At 40.7% G+C, this 19,290-nt stretch overlaps 1 protein-coding gene across 1 annotated transcript in view; it reads left to right on the forward strand.

Moving 5' to 3' along the window:
• The first annotated feature begins 1,578 nt into the window (after positions 1-1,578).
• The window catches only part of dennd4c (DENN/MADD domain containing 4C), a 22,385-nt gene continuing 4,673 nt past the window's right edge, over positions 1,579-19,290 (forward strand). Inside the window, exons 1-3 of the mRNA XM_079671137.1 lie at positions 1,579-1,828; positions 13,632-13,942; positions 16,842-16,849. Coding sequence (XP_079527263.1) covers positions 13,644-13,942; positions 16,842-16,849 — 307 coding nt within the window. The 5' untranslated portion in view covers positions 1,579-1,828; positions 13,632-13,643. The remainder of the gene's footprint in view (positions 1,829-13,631; positions 13,943-16,841; positions 16,850-19,290) is intronic.

The following is a 19,290-nucleotide window of genomic DNA, read 5'->3' on the forward strand; positions in this document are numbered from 1 at the left end:
TTGTATGTATTGATCATTAGTTATGTGTAAATCTCATCAAACCTAAAATAACAGTCAGACTGGGGCAACACAAATATGAAGTTTTTCCTGACGCACCTGTTGCTTTTTTTTAATCTTGGTGTAACTTCCCTTAGTTTAAGATAGGGGGCGTCAAAAGCTGAGAAACCAGAGCAAAAGCAATAACTGATCAAGGCAACAATATAAGACCGGATGTGAAAGCATTTCACATTCACAATAAAACTTACCACTGGTCAAAATGATTTGTGTCCATTTTAGATGTGATGTACCATTAAAAAGACATTCATAATTAATGCATATCCTTATTAAAAAATAAAATGAAATATTTAATAAAATAATTTGGATAACGGACATCTTCAGGAAAACGTGAGTAAATTGAGGCGACTGAGCAGTGGCGGTTCTAGACCAATTTGACTGGGGGGGCCAGGCTGGGTCCAGTTATTTTCTGAGGGGGGCACAAATGCAGGACGAAAAAGACAAATCCAGTATGAAGTAATTGCGCATAAGAAAACAATGCAATACAGTTATTGGTATTTGTTTAATTACACATATGTATTTCAGATACTTATAGTTACAGTTGTTACGCTCTAATGCAGGGGTCTCCAACCTTTTTTAGGATGAGAGCTACTTTCAAAAAATAAAATGTCGTGAGCTACTTTTACTCCTCTTTTTGTTTTGTTTTTTGCAGTGTATATATTTAGCACATTTTAACATTATTATATGCTTACCTTTAACCTTTGTGTTCTGTTTGGGTCTGTAGGACCTGTTTTCAGGGTTTACTAAAAGAAAATGTATGCCATTTAATTATTTTGAACTTGCTTTTTGGGGGTGGGCCTAACCTCCTCTAGGGGGGACCTCACCTCCTCTAGGGGGGTCAGGGGGCATGCTCCCCCGGGAAGATTTATTTTTAAATGTTGAAGTGAAATGCATCAATCTGGTGCACTTTGAGCACAACATGAATTTATGGATACAGCTCTCAACACTCATATGAAAGGGAGCTGTATACTTTTCAATGATCCAAACATCTTTAGAATATGATCACAACCAATAACAAATCATTTAAACTTGTTTATTGTTATCTTATGTTAAATATAGTTAGCATTATTTCTTTTTATTTATGCTTATTTTAATAATCACTCCCCTTTTAAACTGTTTTTTTTAGTGACCTATAGTACACATTGAAATGATTTCTTACTTTATTTCTTAGAACATGAAATAGATAAAAGTGTGCTCTTTGGGTCCGACTAGAATTACAAATATCGTTAGTTCCGCCTATTCCGTCAGCCTTTGTCAGTTTATTACAAATGTAATACTCTATCGCACTTCAATAAAAAACACTTCAGTGTTTGAATTTATGAATGATATAAACCACTTTTGGTTGAGTTTTGCAGCAAGCACATTTACTTTATCTGAATACATTTACGTGAAATATTTTGCATTGCAGTAGGTGACGTTAAGGAGTTTTACTTTGAAAGGCACACCGGAAAATGCGTGTTCAATACGTGCAGCTTGCAGCCCCTCTCCTCTGCTCGGGGCGGGTCCTGGTGAAAGAGACGTTTAGGAAGAAAGCTCCCACCAACAACACTCAGACACACAAACATGGCGCCTGCCTCCGCCGACAACTTCAGATGAAAGTGTGGCGACCAAGTGCTCAGCAAAGTTTTTAAGGAGTATTTGGAAGTACCCTTTTTCCGGCAATTTTTAACCTCTTTCGGTTTGCACAAATAGGAAATACGGAATATATCGAGCGGTTAAAAACAGCAAGTTGCCTACATGTCAACATTATCTCTCGCTGCAGTGTAAACAGCTGGTAAGTGCTCTTTTTTTAAACATGGAAATAGCTGAGACTTAGCAGAGTTTGTTTTAGGAATAACCAATAGCAGTTAAACTATTTAATGTGTGAAAACATGAGGTTACTTGCTGAAAAAACATGTTCCTGGTCTTTCTCTACTACTCTTTCATCGCGGAAACTAGACAGCCACGTATCACTGCGCAGGTTGATCACAGAAGCACATTTATTTTTTTGTTTAAACCGCGTTGATGTGTATTTCCTGCATGAAAGTTGACCTAATTATTGGTCGGATGCAACAGTTGGGACTTGGGGAGAATAACCCCCCGGCCCTCCCCTCTTTTTGTACTCCCCTCCTCCTCCCGGCCGGGCCCTCTTTGACATGACGCCAGATCTCCTGGAGCCTGCCTAACCTGCAGGTGTCACACAGTGAATATATTGCCTTAACATCCAATAGATAATAAGAAAACAAAAGAGGTTCAGCAGGGGGGGGGGGGGAGATAAGGACTACTTTGTGCCATGTCTGCATTCGTTTGACCCTAACCCGCGGAGGCAGAGTTGTGTAAGGTGCCCCTTTGTGTCAGGTGAGCACAAATGCCATTGAATGCATTACCCAAAGTGCTCACATATCTACGCCTCAGCACTTGACAGGGTGCCAGCCAGCAGCAGTGTGACCCTAAAGGCAGCAGAGTACTCCCAGCTCCAGTGATTCATGGCATGCATGTGATGTTCCTGTTGTGACAGCCATGCATGGCACAAGTCCCAGCAGAGCAGAGAATGGCAATTTCCTCTTGTTTTTAACTTATTTCAATGTATGTGTTGCAACCTGATATGGCAGCAGGAATGTCAGATAATGGCATAATCATGGCATGAGTTGGAGGAAATTGCTCTTGCAGAATTGACACGTGGAAAGTAACTGAAAGATCTCTTCCTTAACCTTGGCTTGGCCTGCCAGCGGCTGGAAAAGGGGAGTGGAGTGAGGGCTGCTCCCTGCTGCAGCAGCAGGTAGAAAGTAGGTCATGGCTTTGTGTACATTGAACTTGCACTTTGTCACCACTGCCCCCGTCTAAAGGCTCTGTCAGGTGACCAAGGAGAGGAAGTTGGCCGAGGGAGCAGCAGCAGCAGCAGGCTGGTTGCCTTGGCAAAAGTCAAATTGGATTTGGACGAGTGTAAGAAAACGAATGACAATTGTGACTCTTTTCTGAGTTGCGTTGATATATTAGTGCAGATCTTTTCTCTGACTCTTCCAGTGGCAATACAGCTGTTAACAATTCACTGTTACTGATATCAGGAATTGCACTACGACTGACACGGCAAAGGTCATTTTATTATTTTATTGCATACAATTCCTTTCACTGACATTTTAACTTATTTAATGCTGTTTTGTTTTCAGCCTCTCAAATATGCTTATTTACTGCGTTCTCATATCAAAGTGATGATTTAGGTTTTTGCCTGACAAAACATGACACTTATAGAAATATTTCACTATTTTATAGACTAAACCTAGGATATAATGGGCAGAATATAATCTAAATAATATTTAGTTGCAGTCCTGTTTTTAGGTTTTGAAAAAAAAAACACTCTTCCAACTTCCCCATAGCTGGCATGGAATAATTTTCACTTTGGTGAGATTCTTTCCCACCATTACCATGCTATAACAAATGGTTTTAATTGCCTTTTCTTTCTATTTAATTAGCCAGAAAAACAACATTATTTATACCACACAGACTACTGATTACAGCCTGTCTTTAGGCTTGCTGAACTTACCTGAAACACTTGAGTGCATTTTGTTAAGCTTCCTGTTTGTATTTCTTAATACATATTAACACACACAGTGGTTTCAATCCAAAGAGCAGGAACAAAGATCTTGTCGGTCAGCCAGAAATCAGGTAACTACATCCTCTATCCGACCCTTGCACTCTGGTGATGTGCCAGTTAGTCGTCTTCTTTCAATAGGCCCCGATCCGAGCTGTGGTCATATTTTCATTTAGGCTTTGTTTAACAGGCTCATTGAGCTATTTCAAGATGGAAACCTGGCAAATAAGAGAGAGTCTCAACAATAACACGTGGAATTTAAAACACAGACAACCTGGGAGAAATAGCAAATTGGAAAATGTCCGTAGAGTAAAGATTGTGATTTGACATTCGTACTTCAAAGGATTTTTAGGCCCAGCTAGTTATAAGGGCTGGCAGTTGGCCCTCTCTCCCTCCTCAGAGTGGAAGGAATGCTCTCTGTCCGCCGGGTGTCACGCTCCAGGAGGGAGGCAGTCTTGTGATGTTTCGCTGAGCCGAGCCTCGCTGATTCCATCGTCTGACCTGCACCAAAGGTCTTTACTCGTAAAAGTCACTTTTTATAGACCAAAAATGCCAGTTCAGTACGTACCTCGGTTTTTAGGTCATGGTTCGGTACGTTTTCGGTACAGCAGAAAAAATTATCACAAAACATAAAATATATATATATATTTTTTTTAAAATTATTATTAAACTGTGAATAATGTATTCACGCAATTAAATACAAAATATAATAAAATAAACATTAAGGTGCAACATTTTGATGAACTGAAATAACACGTGTACCGTTACACCCCTATAAAACATACTTTACTTTACATGTTGGTTAACAAATATTTTCATGGCATCACAGATGTGACACACATTTCTTGTGAAAATAAGACATTCTTAATGGAGGACAGCTTTCAAAATGACGAGTTAAATTACCAAATATTGGCTGGTTAAAGCTTCTAAAAAGCTAAATGTTTGTTTTTGACTGGCTTATTACGCAATTTGAGGTATGTGTTATTATCGATTAAGCAATAGATTATGTTCACTGTATAAAAACTTGTTGCAGCTGTGTATTTGTTCATGTTTATCAGGACAATAGTTCAATAACAATGCAGACAGATTATGCTGAATTCAAGCAGAATAATTTATATTTTCTTCACTAACAGTTATTTTCTTAATCTAAGCAGAGGACAGTTTGGACAATTAAATACAAATACCAAATATTTACACATTACAGCTTCTAAAAAACATATTATTCTGAATTCAAGGAGAAAGACCCATGCCCAGAGGAACATAATGAAACAGCCTGTATCAAAAACAACAAACATTATTTCTTATCTGTTTGATTTGGCAGTCGGGTACCTGTTCTGAGAAGCGTGTTCTCTGCTATCGTCGGTTTCCCAAATCAAATTGGATTTTATGCATTGCCTGTGTTTGAAGTAATGAGGGCAGCCGCCAAGGTTAAACAAACGTTAGCGAGGATCAGAGTTCACCGTGTGTCTGTGTGCCGGCCGCGCACAGAGAGCTTGTTAGCATATGGCTATGATAATGCCATTATCAAACAGGCTTATCTGGAGCCAATAAGCAGATAGACTGTGAATGCTCCACCTCTCACACACTCTGAACAGCAAATATTGAACAGTTAAATATATTCCTCGCCTCAAATCAGACGCACTGGAGCTTGTTTTTGTCAACATTTGGACCTATTTTCTGTGTCGTAAACTGAGCGAGGCTGTTAGTCTCATCACAACACACTGTAAAGATTCATTAGCAGCATGAGGTATTCACTGGTTTAATAGCCAGCCAAGCGCACGTATACTGTAGCTCGCCCCATATGAGTTCAATCAGACTGAACTGGCTTCAATTTGAGCTCATCTCCCATCAAACTGCACCTCAGGAAAATCACAAAGCGTTAGTTTTTTCTGCGGTCATGGCCGCCTTGTAAATGGAGGTCTCGTCAGCTCATTGGCACCTTGTTCTCGGTCTGGCCTTCACCACCTACAGCACTCTGTGATGACAGGTGGCTGCGAGGCCCACTTTGCTCTTCAGATCCTCCAGAGCGTACAGAGTACCACTTAGAGCAGACAGACGCTGCAGAAGCTCACTCACTGCTGCTCGGCGGCTGCCAGCGGAGCTGCAAAGGCCTGATCATCATCAAAATATGCAAAGAAACTTTCAAACGTCACAACATTTGACTGGAATCACTTTACCTTACATTTTGTAAACCAAGGGCTTAGGTCAGTTTTGAGATTTCTGGCTATTTTGCATTACAGATGGTAAACATTTTTTCGAAATAAACATATTAATTAACTTTGAGTGAAAAACAAACTAACAAACACAAATCATAAGGTCCCTGCGCGTACATTTTTTTTATTCGTGGAACCTTGTGTTGGTCGGTTCTCTTTTACCTGATAATCAGGCTCTACATTTCTGTCCAGTACCTTTTTTTAATGGTGATGTAGACAGCGCTTTCAAGTCTCTAATTGATAGGATTTTTACGATTATCCCCATAATGAAAATGTGCAATTGACCATAAATATACTGTATCTTTCCCTCCCCAATTGACCGTTATTATAGCTGAAAAAAAACACCCTTTTCCTTGGCAGATTCTTGCATTTGAAATTTATCGTCAGTAGGCCTAGCGTAGCTTCTGTTTCAAAAGCTGTGAGGGGATCTGCTGCTGAAACAACGGAAACAGACACAGCTCTGTCCGCGGTCTGGCATTACACACACACACATGCTCAGACTTTGTGCATGCACACACACTCGCAGGCTTTCACCCCTGGGGAACAAGCCTCCAGGCTCTTTTGTGTAAGGGATGAGATAATTGTAGGGCACAACATGGGGGGATGGAGTGAGGGGTGTACTTTAATCTCTGTTTCTATGTCTTTTAATTTGGTACCTTTTGGAAATGAAGGCGTGGAAGGACCACCAGAGTTTTATTTACGGCAGTCTAAGAGTTTTCCTCTGCCCTCAGGGGGTTTCGGGCTGCAGTGCCAACCTTTGACACATTTGCAAGCAAGTTGGGACCAGTGCCACCGACAAGAACAAGACTTTAAGGGCTGGGAAATCAGGCCCGGAGGAATGATCCACTCAGTGTTAAAGAATGAAGAGTCATCATGGATCTTATTATGATCCTCAGTTGGGGCTTTCTTCTGTACCACTACTTACCGATTCAAACAAGAATGGGCTATTGTTCTAGAGGCAGTGATCCCTCGCATATTGTCATATTTTATTACACCTTCCTTGCCACTTTTTACCTTTTAAAAAAAATCTGGATTAGTCCCCATCCTCTGCCTATATCAGAGCAGCTCAAAATATCATATAATATGACAAACAAGTATTTGTACATTTCTTTCCCACACCTGTTGGAAATGAGAAAGTGTCACTACCAATCCATCTGGCCTCAGAAAGTCTAGAAAAAAACACTAAATGAACTTAATATTTCACCATCTGCTCCATTTTCAGTCGCTGTTAGGGTGGAGGTCTATATTCAGAAGCTCATGTATAAGAAATTATAATACTGTTGTTAAAAAACGACAATGTTGTTTCTTTTGGGACATTTTTCAGACCTTAAGTATTGGATATCTGGAGTGCTCTCGGCTTGCTTAAAAAGGAGAAATATTCTAATTCTAATGAGGCCTGAATGGTAAAACCTGTTCTACATTGTTGACTTATAACGGTTTGAACCGTTGGCGGTTTTTGCTTTCACTCCTTCCCCTGCTCGATTATGGCAAAAATCATAATCTTGATTATTTGGGTCAATAATTGATATCACGATTATTAAAAACAATTATCCATTTACTTTTGAAAACATACATTTATTGAAAAATAATGTTTTTAATAGTTGATTACCCTGAACTTTAAATATAATTCAACTGAAAAACCAATAAAAAATAAAATTATGTTGTTTTCATAATCGTTGCAAGCCAAAATCGTAATTGCGATTAAAATACGATTAATTGAGCTGCCCTAACTTATAGTCATGCCTTATGTTGTTATTTTCAGGGTAAATTAGGATACTCGGCGTGTTGTCATTTGGCAAGTCACTCCGGATTGTTCTCTTTGTATATCGTTGGCACAACTAGACATTATAAACAGATAAATAGACATTTATCCACATTTTACGTCAGCAATACTGTTCTCACTGGAAAAGGGAAGTCACTGATTCCACAATTTTTATGAATGGCTTATGGTTCTGAGAAGAGGTTTGATTTAAAGTGAGCACTGTGGACACAATTCTCAGAAAATATAACGGAAAAGAAAGAATCTGACAATCCAAGTTAAAATGTTACATTGAATTAAACACAGCTAAAATAGAACTAATAGTATCCTTTAAAGCGTGATATTTTTGTCCTGGTTCATAGTGACCCTCCTGCCAGACAAAGAGCGTGACACTTGATCATTGGGGCTCTAGAGGAACAGGTTTTCACATGTGGAGGGAGGGGCCGAGCACCACCTTTTTAGAGGCAGGGGCTCCAGTTACAACACAGGCCCTAACACAGTGGAAGTCTAATGGACCAGTATGTCTGACGTTTTCACTGGAAAAGCTTCACAATTTATGCCTGGAGGTTAAAAACTTTTCCTGAATGTTTTCCACCCTGCATGCTGAGACAAGCGCAGATCCAGAGGGGCGGAAAATCCTCAATGTTACGTTCACTACTGTTTACAACAGCTTAAAAAGCTTTTAGTCTAATCCACTGTCAACACCACCACCGCTTATGGTCACTACCTTGTTTTATATGCTCGCCAGACATAAAAGTGCCCGGTATAAAGAAAGCCATTTTAGGTCTAAAACTGAGACGGCAGACTGTATTCAGGGATGTCAGCTATACTAAATGTACCCTTGAAAGACTTGCAGATCATTTTCCTCAGTGAGAGTAACACTATAGCCGCAGCTCAGGGTCGTGTAGCCTGGCATTGTTGGGGCTCGGTTGCCATGGCAGCGCCAGTGTTAGTCTATTATGGGCTGTTACAAAGAGATATTTGTATGGTGTACTGTGTATGGAGGCAGAGGGGACTGTTACACACGGTGCCAGCCTTAAGAGTGAGTCCACAGCTGTGTCACCTTACATACAGGGGAATACTATAGTATCAGTGGTGGTATGTTCAGATTACTACAAGTTTTTTTTTTATTACATTGTATTTATTAAAAGTCCTCTGCAGCTCCAAACACTTCAGATATATTTTTGTACATACTTTACCTTTTTCCTGAATATTGCGCTTTGATCATTTAAGCAATCCTAGCTATACTTACTTGTCGGCTTCTCTAGGTGCAGTAATGTAGTGTTGGACTGTATTTCATGTAGAGACATGGGCACTGATAAAGACCCAGATGCATGAATGAAAGTTTATTAAATTAATTAATCTTCTTTAGTGAAACAGGTGTGTTCTCACACACAAAGACCATCAGAGTGAATTTACTGGCCGACCTTTGGTGAGAACACATTTAACAGCGTGTTTCTTTATTGAGCAAATATACTCTGAACACATCTACCATTTATCTTTTGAATAGGGTTTTGACTGGTGAGAGTAACCATGGATACAGTGCAGTATTTCTTCCCAGAGCAATGAGTCTTGAAGCAGTTCTGCTGTTGTGCTTCATCATTAAATACGAGCTGGAGACAAACATTATTTATTGTGTTTGAAAAACCACATCTGGAATTATTTGGGCTTTTATGGATTTGTTTTTCAAGTACATACGTTTCAGTGGAGGTCCTCTGAATGAGTCAATGCCCTAGATTGTGAAAGGACAATGAAATAAATTAAATTCATATGCTATGTAAAAAAGGTCATAAAGAATCTGCAGATGCGATTAAGAAATCACATCAACTTTTATCTAACAGATAACCAATAGATGTTTCTCATTGAATAACTCTTTAAGAATACAAAGAATGTGGAGTGGACCATCCCTAATATCCATCAGGGCTTTTCCATCCTACGTTTCTTCAACAGCTGACCCTCCTGAAAGAATAGGTCTGCCATACTTCCCATCTTCATTCATGCACTTGTATTGCCGTGTTTGTTTATGGAAAGTGGAAGTCTGCTTGAATATGACCTGGAATGCAATGTACTGTTTTTGCCGCTCGATGCATAGGTTAGCACTCTCTGCTCTTTGATTTCCTGACATTGTTTTAAAAGGAAAAAATAAAATGGTCCCCGTAATGGGCAACCATCCAGCTACAGTTCTTCAAAGCTAACTGGCCTGTAAAGCTGGCATCCGTATTGGCTCGTTCACATGGGCACAATGCCAAGTTTAACTAAAAAGCACTGCTGCCTTCATTATTCATCGGTTAAGGGCTTAAATTAAACATTAACTATTTCACACATATAACGCCTTAGTTGTGCAAGACTTGGTATGCCAGGCTCAAAGTCTAGAAAATATTTTGAGTTTTTGTGCGGAAAATGTGTGTAACTAACATGTGTCAGCAGATTGCTTTCTCTGAATACTTGCCTCCTTTTCCTTCCTGACAAACGTAGTGTCCCCTAAAGCTTCAGACAGGTGTACGGATGTCTTAGAAAGGAGATTTAAAAGTTGAAACAAGTGGATTCAAATGAGCTTAAAGAGCAACTTGCAGGTTAGAGACACCTGTGAATAAATGTGTAGGAAAATGATGAATACACCAAAAAATATACAGAAATATACACTACAGTGACATCTGGTGTCGTTTTAGTAAGACATTTTCCCTTCCGCATAAAAAAGCCTCTGCACGTGACCTCCCGCGTGTGACGTAACATGGGGGAAACAAGGGGGAGAGCGGCCGGTCTAACGTATGAATAAACATGGATCACAATGCTAGTTTTGACACAGACAGAAAAGGGTTGAAAATATATATTCGAATGCATATGATTATAATTATGAGCCTGCTAGGCGTCCAAGAGACCAGGAGCAGCCAAGGATTAGAAAAAATAACGGCCATCGGAGAGAAATGGAGCTGTGGTGTGAGGAGAACCAGTGGAGAACAGAGCAGCTGTCTTGGTGAGTGACCGGCGTTAGCATGTTAGCTAACGTCAGTCACATCACAACATTGTAAAGTTAGCAATCATATATCAGGCTATAACTAAAGTAGTATTGATAATATAGTAACGTTACTGGCAGGACTGTTGATACTGATCCATAACAGAAACTAATGCGCAAGTATCAGCCGTATCTCGTGTTACCTAATGCAACTCCACACTACGGTGCTGTGTACCGGAGGAGAGACGCGAGATACGGCTGATACTTGACGATCTGGCGGAGAAAGGTTGTGGAGCCTCCGTTGATATGTCATTGTAAATGGCTTGATGGAAAGCAGGTGTGTAGTCGGGGAGGGTGCACAGCTGATTGCAGCAGGTGAGTGGAGGTTGAGCCGGGAGCCAGGAGTGACAGCCACCACGCACACACAAACAACACAGACAGGGGGAAACAAACAAACACAAAGGAGACGGCTGGAGCAGTACAGCCACCACAGCGTTATCTAATGCAACTCCACACTACGTCTTATGGTGCCGTGTACCGGAGGGGAGAGAGAGCAGCGAAGGGGGGAGAGAGAGAGCAGCGAAGGGGGGGAGAGAGATGTAATACGGTTTCTTGATAAAGCTGTGGAGACGGAGTATGTGCTGCAGGGAGGTGGATACACAACGCACCCAGGAACGAACGCTAGCTCCGGTCCTTTTCCCGTCAGGGAAACTGTGGACTCGATGCCCTGACAGGCTTGAGTTTGTGCAACCTGCACAAACACAAGCTCACCATGATTACAAATGGTGAAATGCAATGTAAAATTACCGAAAAAATACCAGCTCACTAAATCACAACCGCTCAAACCAACTACAAACTACTACCGCGGATTGGGCAGAGAAGGAGTCCGAGAAAGTTAACTCCCCCATGTGACGTAATATGACGCGTTTGACGTATGACGTTAAAAAAAAGCAGTTTTTAGTAGCAGAGCTCAAAACGGCTCCTTTTCCTCTGAATTCCTGCCCTTATGTCTTGTAAAACATATCAAATCCTGCATTAACTTTTTTAATTGTAATTTTCAGGCAAGGTTAAGCATAAATGTAGTAAAAAAAAAAACCCTGCAAGATGCTCTTTAAGCATGCAAGCTGCTTTAGTTGTATTGTTTCAGATTGTCTTTGCAGTACAACGCTCTTGCCTTTCAACTAGGGCTGCTCAATTAATCGTATTTTAATCGCAATTACGATTATGGCTTGCAGTTGCAACGATTACGAAAACGACGTAATCGAAATAAAACGATTTCTTTTTTTTATCATTACTTTTTTTTTTCTCCAATAAATTGATGTTTTCAAAGTAAATAATTTTTTAATAATCTTGATATCAATTATTGACCCAAATAATCGAGATTATGATTTTTGCCATAATCGAGCAGCCCTACTTTCAACATGCCTGTACTGTCCCTAACATGTTCGTATGAGCAATCAATCGAGTCCTGAATAAAAAAAAAAAAATCTATAACGGGCATGTTACCGTTTGTATTATTCATACATTCCAGGGCTCTCTGTGTTTGCCGTTGCCATGCAGAGAGGTTTCTTTTTCCCCCCGCAGCCACAGCTGACTCACCACTGGAAAACTTGAACTTCCTGTCGGTCTCTAACAGCTCTTTTGAAGGCGCAATGTGGACGTGTTGGTTTCTTTTTCTCCTCAGAAAACCAGTTGTTCTCCGTTGTGCCTTGATCAGTTAATTGCGCTTCATTGGCACAGTAAGATTAGCAACGTTTTCAAATATTCTGCATCTACGATACTACGATATGTAGGAAGTGATCTACTATGCCTGTGAATGAATAATGGACTTTCACACCTGTTATTTCATAAGAGCTCAATTTCCAATGTAAGTGTTTACTGAGTCATCATCTGCTGGATTTGGCGACACGGTGAACTAGAAAAAAGACACTCAAGCTTTTTTGCATGTAATCAATAATAAATCACAATTCACATTTCTTGGCGGCTCCATGCGTTAAACTTTTGCCACATTTGCCACGCATGCGACCACATTTCCAGTGTTTTATAGACTTTAGTGTCTGCTTGATTTACGCTCTCGTGGCATTTCTAAGAATTCCTCGGTGCCCGGCTACTCTCCCATGGCTCCGCTTTACCACCAGAGCTTTAACTCTCAACATAATCGAGCGCTGCGGTGATATACAATGGCAAGAGTGTGTTTGTAAATGTCAACAAATCCTTTTATACTTCTCGTCTTTCCTACAGTGTTTGCTTCGTAGTGGTTCCTCAGTCTTAAAGGATCCCTTTTATTGCCTTTGCCACAGTATAACTTAACATTCAGTGTGTATGTAATCCACCCCACTGTCCCATAGTGAGATGTGAGACACAAACATGCAGTGTTCTCCTGATTACAGAGTTTGAGGGCAGTGTAAAGCTAGACTGTGGTTTGCTTTTATGTCTTCTAGGATTGTGGGACAAGAGGGTTCATTATAGGGCTGCACCAAAAGTCTTTTAAAATTTAAGATTTTTTTTTAGGTCTTTGAGAAGCTTCGAATGCCTCTTGATCTTTTTAATGTTGTAATCAGCCTAAAAAAGATGGACAAAATAAGATTTTGGGTTATTCTGGTCTGACAAATGTTATTTATGGTGCTGTTATTTTTGAACATGTGCATACCTTCAGTTGAGTGCAGCAAGAAGAAGAGACGAATGTTTTTTGACATCAATGAAAAATGTTTCTGAAAAGCTAAACGTCCAAAAGATATGGATTAAGGAAGAGTATTTTGCAAGATAAAAACAGGGTTGGAATTTGGAAAATTGTTGCATCTAACTTTTTCTAATAACTGTTGAATCTGAAGTTATAGAAAATGTTTGGAGTCTGAAACCATTGTATATAGCCACCACTGGAATCTAATTATACAAATAGAAAACAAAAATAGTGAAGCCTTATCTTTTCTGCAACAGAAATAGGCAAATAAATAGACAAAAAAAATTTCAAATGTTGATGAAGAATTCCATCTAGCTCTAGTATCTTTTAGGTAAAAAGAAAATACGAAAGTCAGCTTAAATGTAAATCCTCATGAATCTCATATCCCACTTCTTCCCTTTCAGGTACGCCCAGCCATGATTGAGGATAAGGGTCACCGTGTGACCGACTACTTTGTGGTGGCCGGGCTGACGGACAAGTCCACGCCTCTGGAGCAGGACCTCTCCGAGACCAAGTCCAGCGGGCCCAAAGCCCCAATCAGCGACCTGGCCGTCATCAACCGGTCCGCCGGAGAGACGGTTCCTGAAGGCTTCACATGCATCGACAGCACCTACAGCGGCCAGCCCGCCAACCTCAACCACGGCAGCCTGAAGAGCCCAGAGCTCTTCCTGTGCTACAAGAGGGGCCGGGGGAAGTCCCCGCTCATCGACATAGGGTGAGTCAGCAGTTTGTTGACATGTGTGTAACGCCGACAACAGAAAAACATAAGTGAAAATGCACCCATTGCAACTTTTTTGGTTAATTTTTGCAGATTCAGATTTTCTTTCTTCCTGAGAATTATAATGAGTAGCTGCCACCAATGTTTTGTTAATTGTTCGACTCTCTGTGTGCACAACTTAAAACCACCATGCAGTTCATCCGTGTTCATTTGAACCCAAAAAGCACTTGGATATACAGTGGGGCAAAAAAGTATTTAGTCAGCCACCAATTGTGCAAGTTCTCCCACTTAAAAAGATGAGAGGCCTGTAATTTTCATCCTAGGTATACCTCAACTATGAGAGACAAAATGAGAAAAAAAAATCAAGAAAATCACATTGTCTGATTTTTAAAGAATTTATTTGCAAATTATGGTGGAAAATAAGTATTTGGTCACCTACAAACAAACAAGATTTCTGGCTCTCACAGACCTGTAACTTCTTTCTTTAAGAGCCTCCTCTGTCCTCCACTTGTTAACTGGATTAGCTGCACTTGTTTGAACTCGTTATCAGTATAAAAGACAACTGTCCACAACCTCAAACAGTCACACTCCAAACTCCACTATGGCCAAGACCAAAGAGCTGTCAAAGGACACCATAAACAAAATTGTAGACCTGCACCAGGCTGGGAAGACTGAATCTACAATAGGTAAGCAGCTTGGTGTGAAGAAATCAACTGTGGGAGCAATTATTAGAAAATGGAAGACATACAAGACCACTGATAATCTCCCTCGATCTGGGGCTCCACCCAAGATCTCACCCCATGGGGTCAAAATTATCACAAGAACGGTGAGCAAAAATCCCAGAACCACACGGGGGGACCTAGTCAATGACCTGCAGAGAGCTGGGACCAAAGTAACAAAGGATACCATCAGTAACACACTACGCCGCCAGGGACTCAAATCCTGCAGTGCCAGACGTGTCCCCCTGCTTAAGCCAGTACATGTCCAGGCCCGTCTGAAGTTTGCTAGAGAGCATTTAGATGATCCAGAAGAGGATTGGGAGAATGTCATATGGTCAGATGAAACCAAAATAGAACTTTTTGGTAAAAACTCAACTAGACGTGTTTGGAGGAGAAAGAATGCTGAGTTGCATCCAAAGAACACCATACCTACTGTGAAACATGGGGGTGGAAACATCATGCTTTGGGGCTGTTTTTCTGCAAAGGAACCATGACGACTGATCCGTGTAAAGGAAAGAATGAATGGGGCCATGTATCGTGAGATTTTGAGTGACAACCTCCTTCCATCAGCAAGGGCATTGAAGATGAAACGTGGCTGGGTCTTTCAGCATGACAATGATCCCAAACACACCGCCCGGGCAACGAAGGAGTGGCTTCGTAAGAAGCATTTCAAGGTCCTGGAGTGGCCTAGCCAGTCTCCAGATCTCAACCCCATAGAAAATCTTTGGAGGGAGTTGAAAGTCTGTGTTGCCCAGCGACAGCCCCAAAACATCACTGCTCTAGAGGAGATCTGCATGGAGGAATGGGCCAAAATACCAGCAACAGTGTGTGAAAAGTGAACCTTGTGAAGACTTACAGAAAACGTTTGACCTCTGTCATTGCCAACAAAGGGTATATAACAAAGTATTGAGATGAACTTTTGTTATTGACCAAATACTTATTTTCCATCATAATTTGCAAATAAAGTCTTTAAAAATCAGACAATGTGATTTTCTGGATTTTTTTTTTCTCATTTTGTCTCTCATAGTTGAGGTGAAAAGGATGAAAATTACAGGTGTCTCATCTTTTTAAGTGGGAGAACTTGCACAATTGGTGGCTGACTAAATACTTTTTTGCCCCACTTTACAAGATGGCTAGACAGACATACCATCCTTAAACAATGGTCAGTTACAGGTATATTGTTAACATTAGGGGTTCAGGGCCATAGCAATGTAAAGCCTGTGTTTTTCTCATGCTTATCACGTTATATGCAAGTCATTTTGACGGCATGACAACACATTTTGTTCGAGGAAGAAGGAAATAGGTGTGTTGACGCCTCCATTCACTCGCCCATGTTGCGTCACACAGTTCTCCCTCTTGGCTCTTATCCATCGATAGCATTTCTATACTCATAACTCCGTCATGTCTCACTTCTTCCACTCCATTCATCTTAAAATCGCAACTGCTCTCACTATTTCACATGGGAGGAGAAAACATGACCTGCATTTCATCACCGGAGCTTTGTGTTATCTTTGAATCATGGAGAAAAATTACGCAACAGCCGGAGGCACTCCAGTTCTCCACACACCTCAGTCTTTGTCTGAAGCCTTTTGTGTCTCCCTCTAACAAACTGGAGTTTCCTGTTACAGGAGATGCTCACCCTCTTAAAGGATCCCCTGCAAAGTCCCATTTCATTAAAGCTGTGTAAAAGATGTCAACACTTTGACTGTATCCAACTTGTTCTGTGAGGAATTTGGTTCGTGTCATGTGTTATTGATGTGTCTCCCTGGTAAATGTAGCTTTAAACTACAACAAAAAAGCCCTGCAGCCGTCAAAGCATAAACAGAAGATCGTATGTCAAGTCATGTGTCCTTTAAGAGGTTGCGCAACCCTGCTTAGCATGCTAACAGACATATGGGCCGGATAAAAGAGAAGCAATCTAACATCCAAGGATTCACAGCCATTGTCAAGCTGATGTACTTTGCATTTTGTATGGTTATTGCACCAAATAAGGCATGCAGTTTAATGAGACTTCACATGCCTCTTCTTTTCTGCGTAGCTGCAAACAAACAGATATTATAAACAGACTCCAAATGAACAATTCATCACTGCATAGTCTATTAATAATAATGAAAAGATGCTGGAAGATAAGTTAATGCATTAGAGCATTGACTCACTTCCTGATGGTTTTACTACAGCACAGAAGGTCAGCAAATATTTTTTGGCCATGTTGCAACATCCTCTGATTTCTGTTTCCACCTGCTGGTCTTAATCGTCGGAAAAAAGACAAACCAGCGACCTGTAAATCATTCATTCTTCCTGCTGTCAGTGTGCAGCGTTCCCAGCCCGGGGCTCCGCGGCGTCACGACTCACTGTTCCCATTAGCACCCTGTTTTTGTTGCCCAAATGAGAATTTGCTGGCAGTTGTCCTCCTGGCCTCTTTGCATTCCTTCCAGAATAAATGGCGTGTCTCAGCACTATTATATCTGTAGCCGGCCCGAGATTACACAATGTGTTTTGGGGTTTGTCTTGTATTAAAGAAGGCAGCAATAACAGCTCTCAGCCTCCCACGTGGCATTGTCAAGATGGAAAGGGAGGACATGGAGCATGCTGCCATAGAAGCCCTGCAGTCATGCAAAAAGATCCAGAACAGGGAGACCCTGACTCCTCTACTCACAGACACGTTCAGCTGTGTGCTACTCAACAGGAACGATTAGGAGAATGGCGGTGCACAATACATTTAAAGTGTTTAGTAAGGCGAGGCAAGGCAAGTTTGTTTGTATAGCACAATTAAATGCAAGGCAGTTCAAAGTGATTTACAAAAACAAATATAAAAGCATTAAGATATAGAGCAACATAATGACATTCTAAGCTAAGTACATCTAAAAACAGTCATTAAAAAGCCAAGAAAATACGAATAAAACAAGTAGAAATATAAAAAGGTATAACATATGGATGATTTAATAGAAGGTATCTGCTAAAGGCATCTTCTTTCAGCCTGGAATTAAATATGAGTAGATTCAAAGTGCGTTACAAAAAAACTATAAAAGCATTAAGGTTAAGAGCAACAGAAACACATACAAAAATGACATTTTAAGTACATCTAGCCAAGAGAATACAATTAGAACAAATAAAGAAAGGTATAATAAGATAAGGTAAAATAACATATGTGATTTAATAGAAGACAGCTGCTAGAGAAACGCCTTCAGCCTGGAATTAAATATGCGAGCAGATTCTCCCCAGATTTGCATTTTTCTGGGAGTTTTTAAAAACTGAGCTTCGCCATGTTTTGTTTTGACTTCGGGGACAGTGTCGACCAAGCTGGATTTGAGGAGAATCTGGATTTTAATGTTTCCTTTACTGTCTGGGATTTGAATGAGTCAACTGGTAAATATGTCTGAATCACATCATCCATTGAAGTTAGGCTTCAGAGTGAAACACAAGCTTTAAGAAGGAGACGACAGTCAGAGGTGCAGACCACACACTGATCCTCTCTTTAATACAGTAGAACCAGAAGTTTGCTTATTGTCTCTCAAGAAAACACATTTTCCTATCAGTCTGAATGTGGATGTATGTTTATATGGCAGCATTGCAGTGCACAATGCTTGCAATGCTGTTTTAAAAAAAAAAATCTAAGATGACCTAAAACTGAATTAATTATAATTTATTGTTTCTGCTTTGGAGGATTCCATGGAAGGCTGCTTCCTCAGATGCTTAACCTCATCACTCAGCGTGTGGTTGAATACTTCACTATTTGGGGGAAATCATCCAGTATCTGCTGTGTTGGTTCTTTCTATTTTACCGTCTTTATTTTGTGCTTTTCTGTTCAAGTTTCAAACTCCTTAGTTGGTGTTGACTGTCTTCATGTGTGTCCATGTAAACTGTTGCATCATAAGAATGTGAGTGTTGTCGTTTGGCTGCAAGGCATGTTTAAGAAACGAAAGCGATGTGTGCCAGCAAAACTGATCCATGGACAGCACTCTCTCTGAGCCACCAAATTGTTTAAGATAGTACAATGATGCCAGCTCTTTGCACTGCTTGCCAAACATTCACAAAATGTGTCGTGTCATTAAAGTCTCCTATCATGCAAAATGCACTTTTGTATGTATTTTATACATAAATATGTGGCCCCGGTAGGGATGCTCCGATCGATCTCGGCTGCCGAATCGATATGGGCCGCCGATCGATATCGGCCGATTCTCACTCTCTGCCGATCGGTGCTCTCTAAAAATGCCGATTGCGAGAGGAGATCGCATGACGTAAAATACATGACACTTTTCTCTGTGCGCGGCAAAACAAGCTCGCCAAAATGGCTTCACCAGTCTGGTATTTTAAGAGTGTCCGAAAAAGACAATAAAATAGCGGTATGCACGTGTGTGAAGCAGAAATCCTGCAGCTCCACCGCTGTGACGGACCGGTGAGCGGAGCGAAACACACAAGAGTTAGACCTAACACACTTAGCTATTTTATCTACCTTCTGGAACAAGCTAAACTAGTTATAAATATATGTATTGTTCACTGTCGGGTCACTCATTACTGGATCAGTGAGCTGCATGAGGCGATACTGACAGGCTGTCGGGAGTGAGAGGAAAAGAGAGCGCTTCCGCTTGTTTCTCCTGTGTTATATCCAAAGTTAATGTAAACTTG

Source organism: Notothenia rossii (genome assembly GCF_949606895.1).
Source record: "Notothenia rossii genome assembly, chromosome: 3".
In the NCBI taxonomy this organism is placed as follows: domain Eukaryota; kingdom Metazoa; phylum Chordata; class Actinopteri; order Perciformes; family Nototheniidae; genus Notothenia; species Notothenia rossii.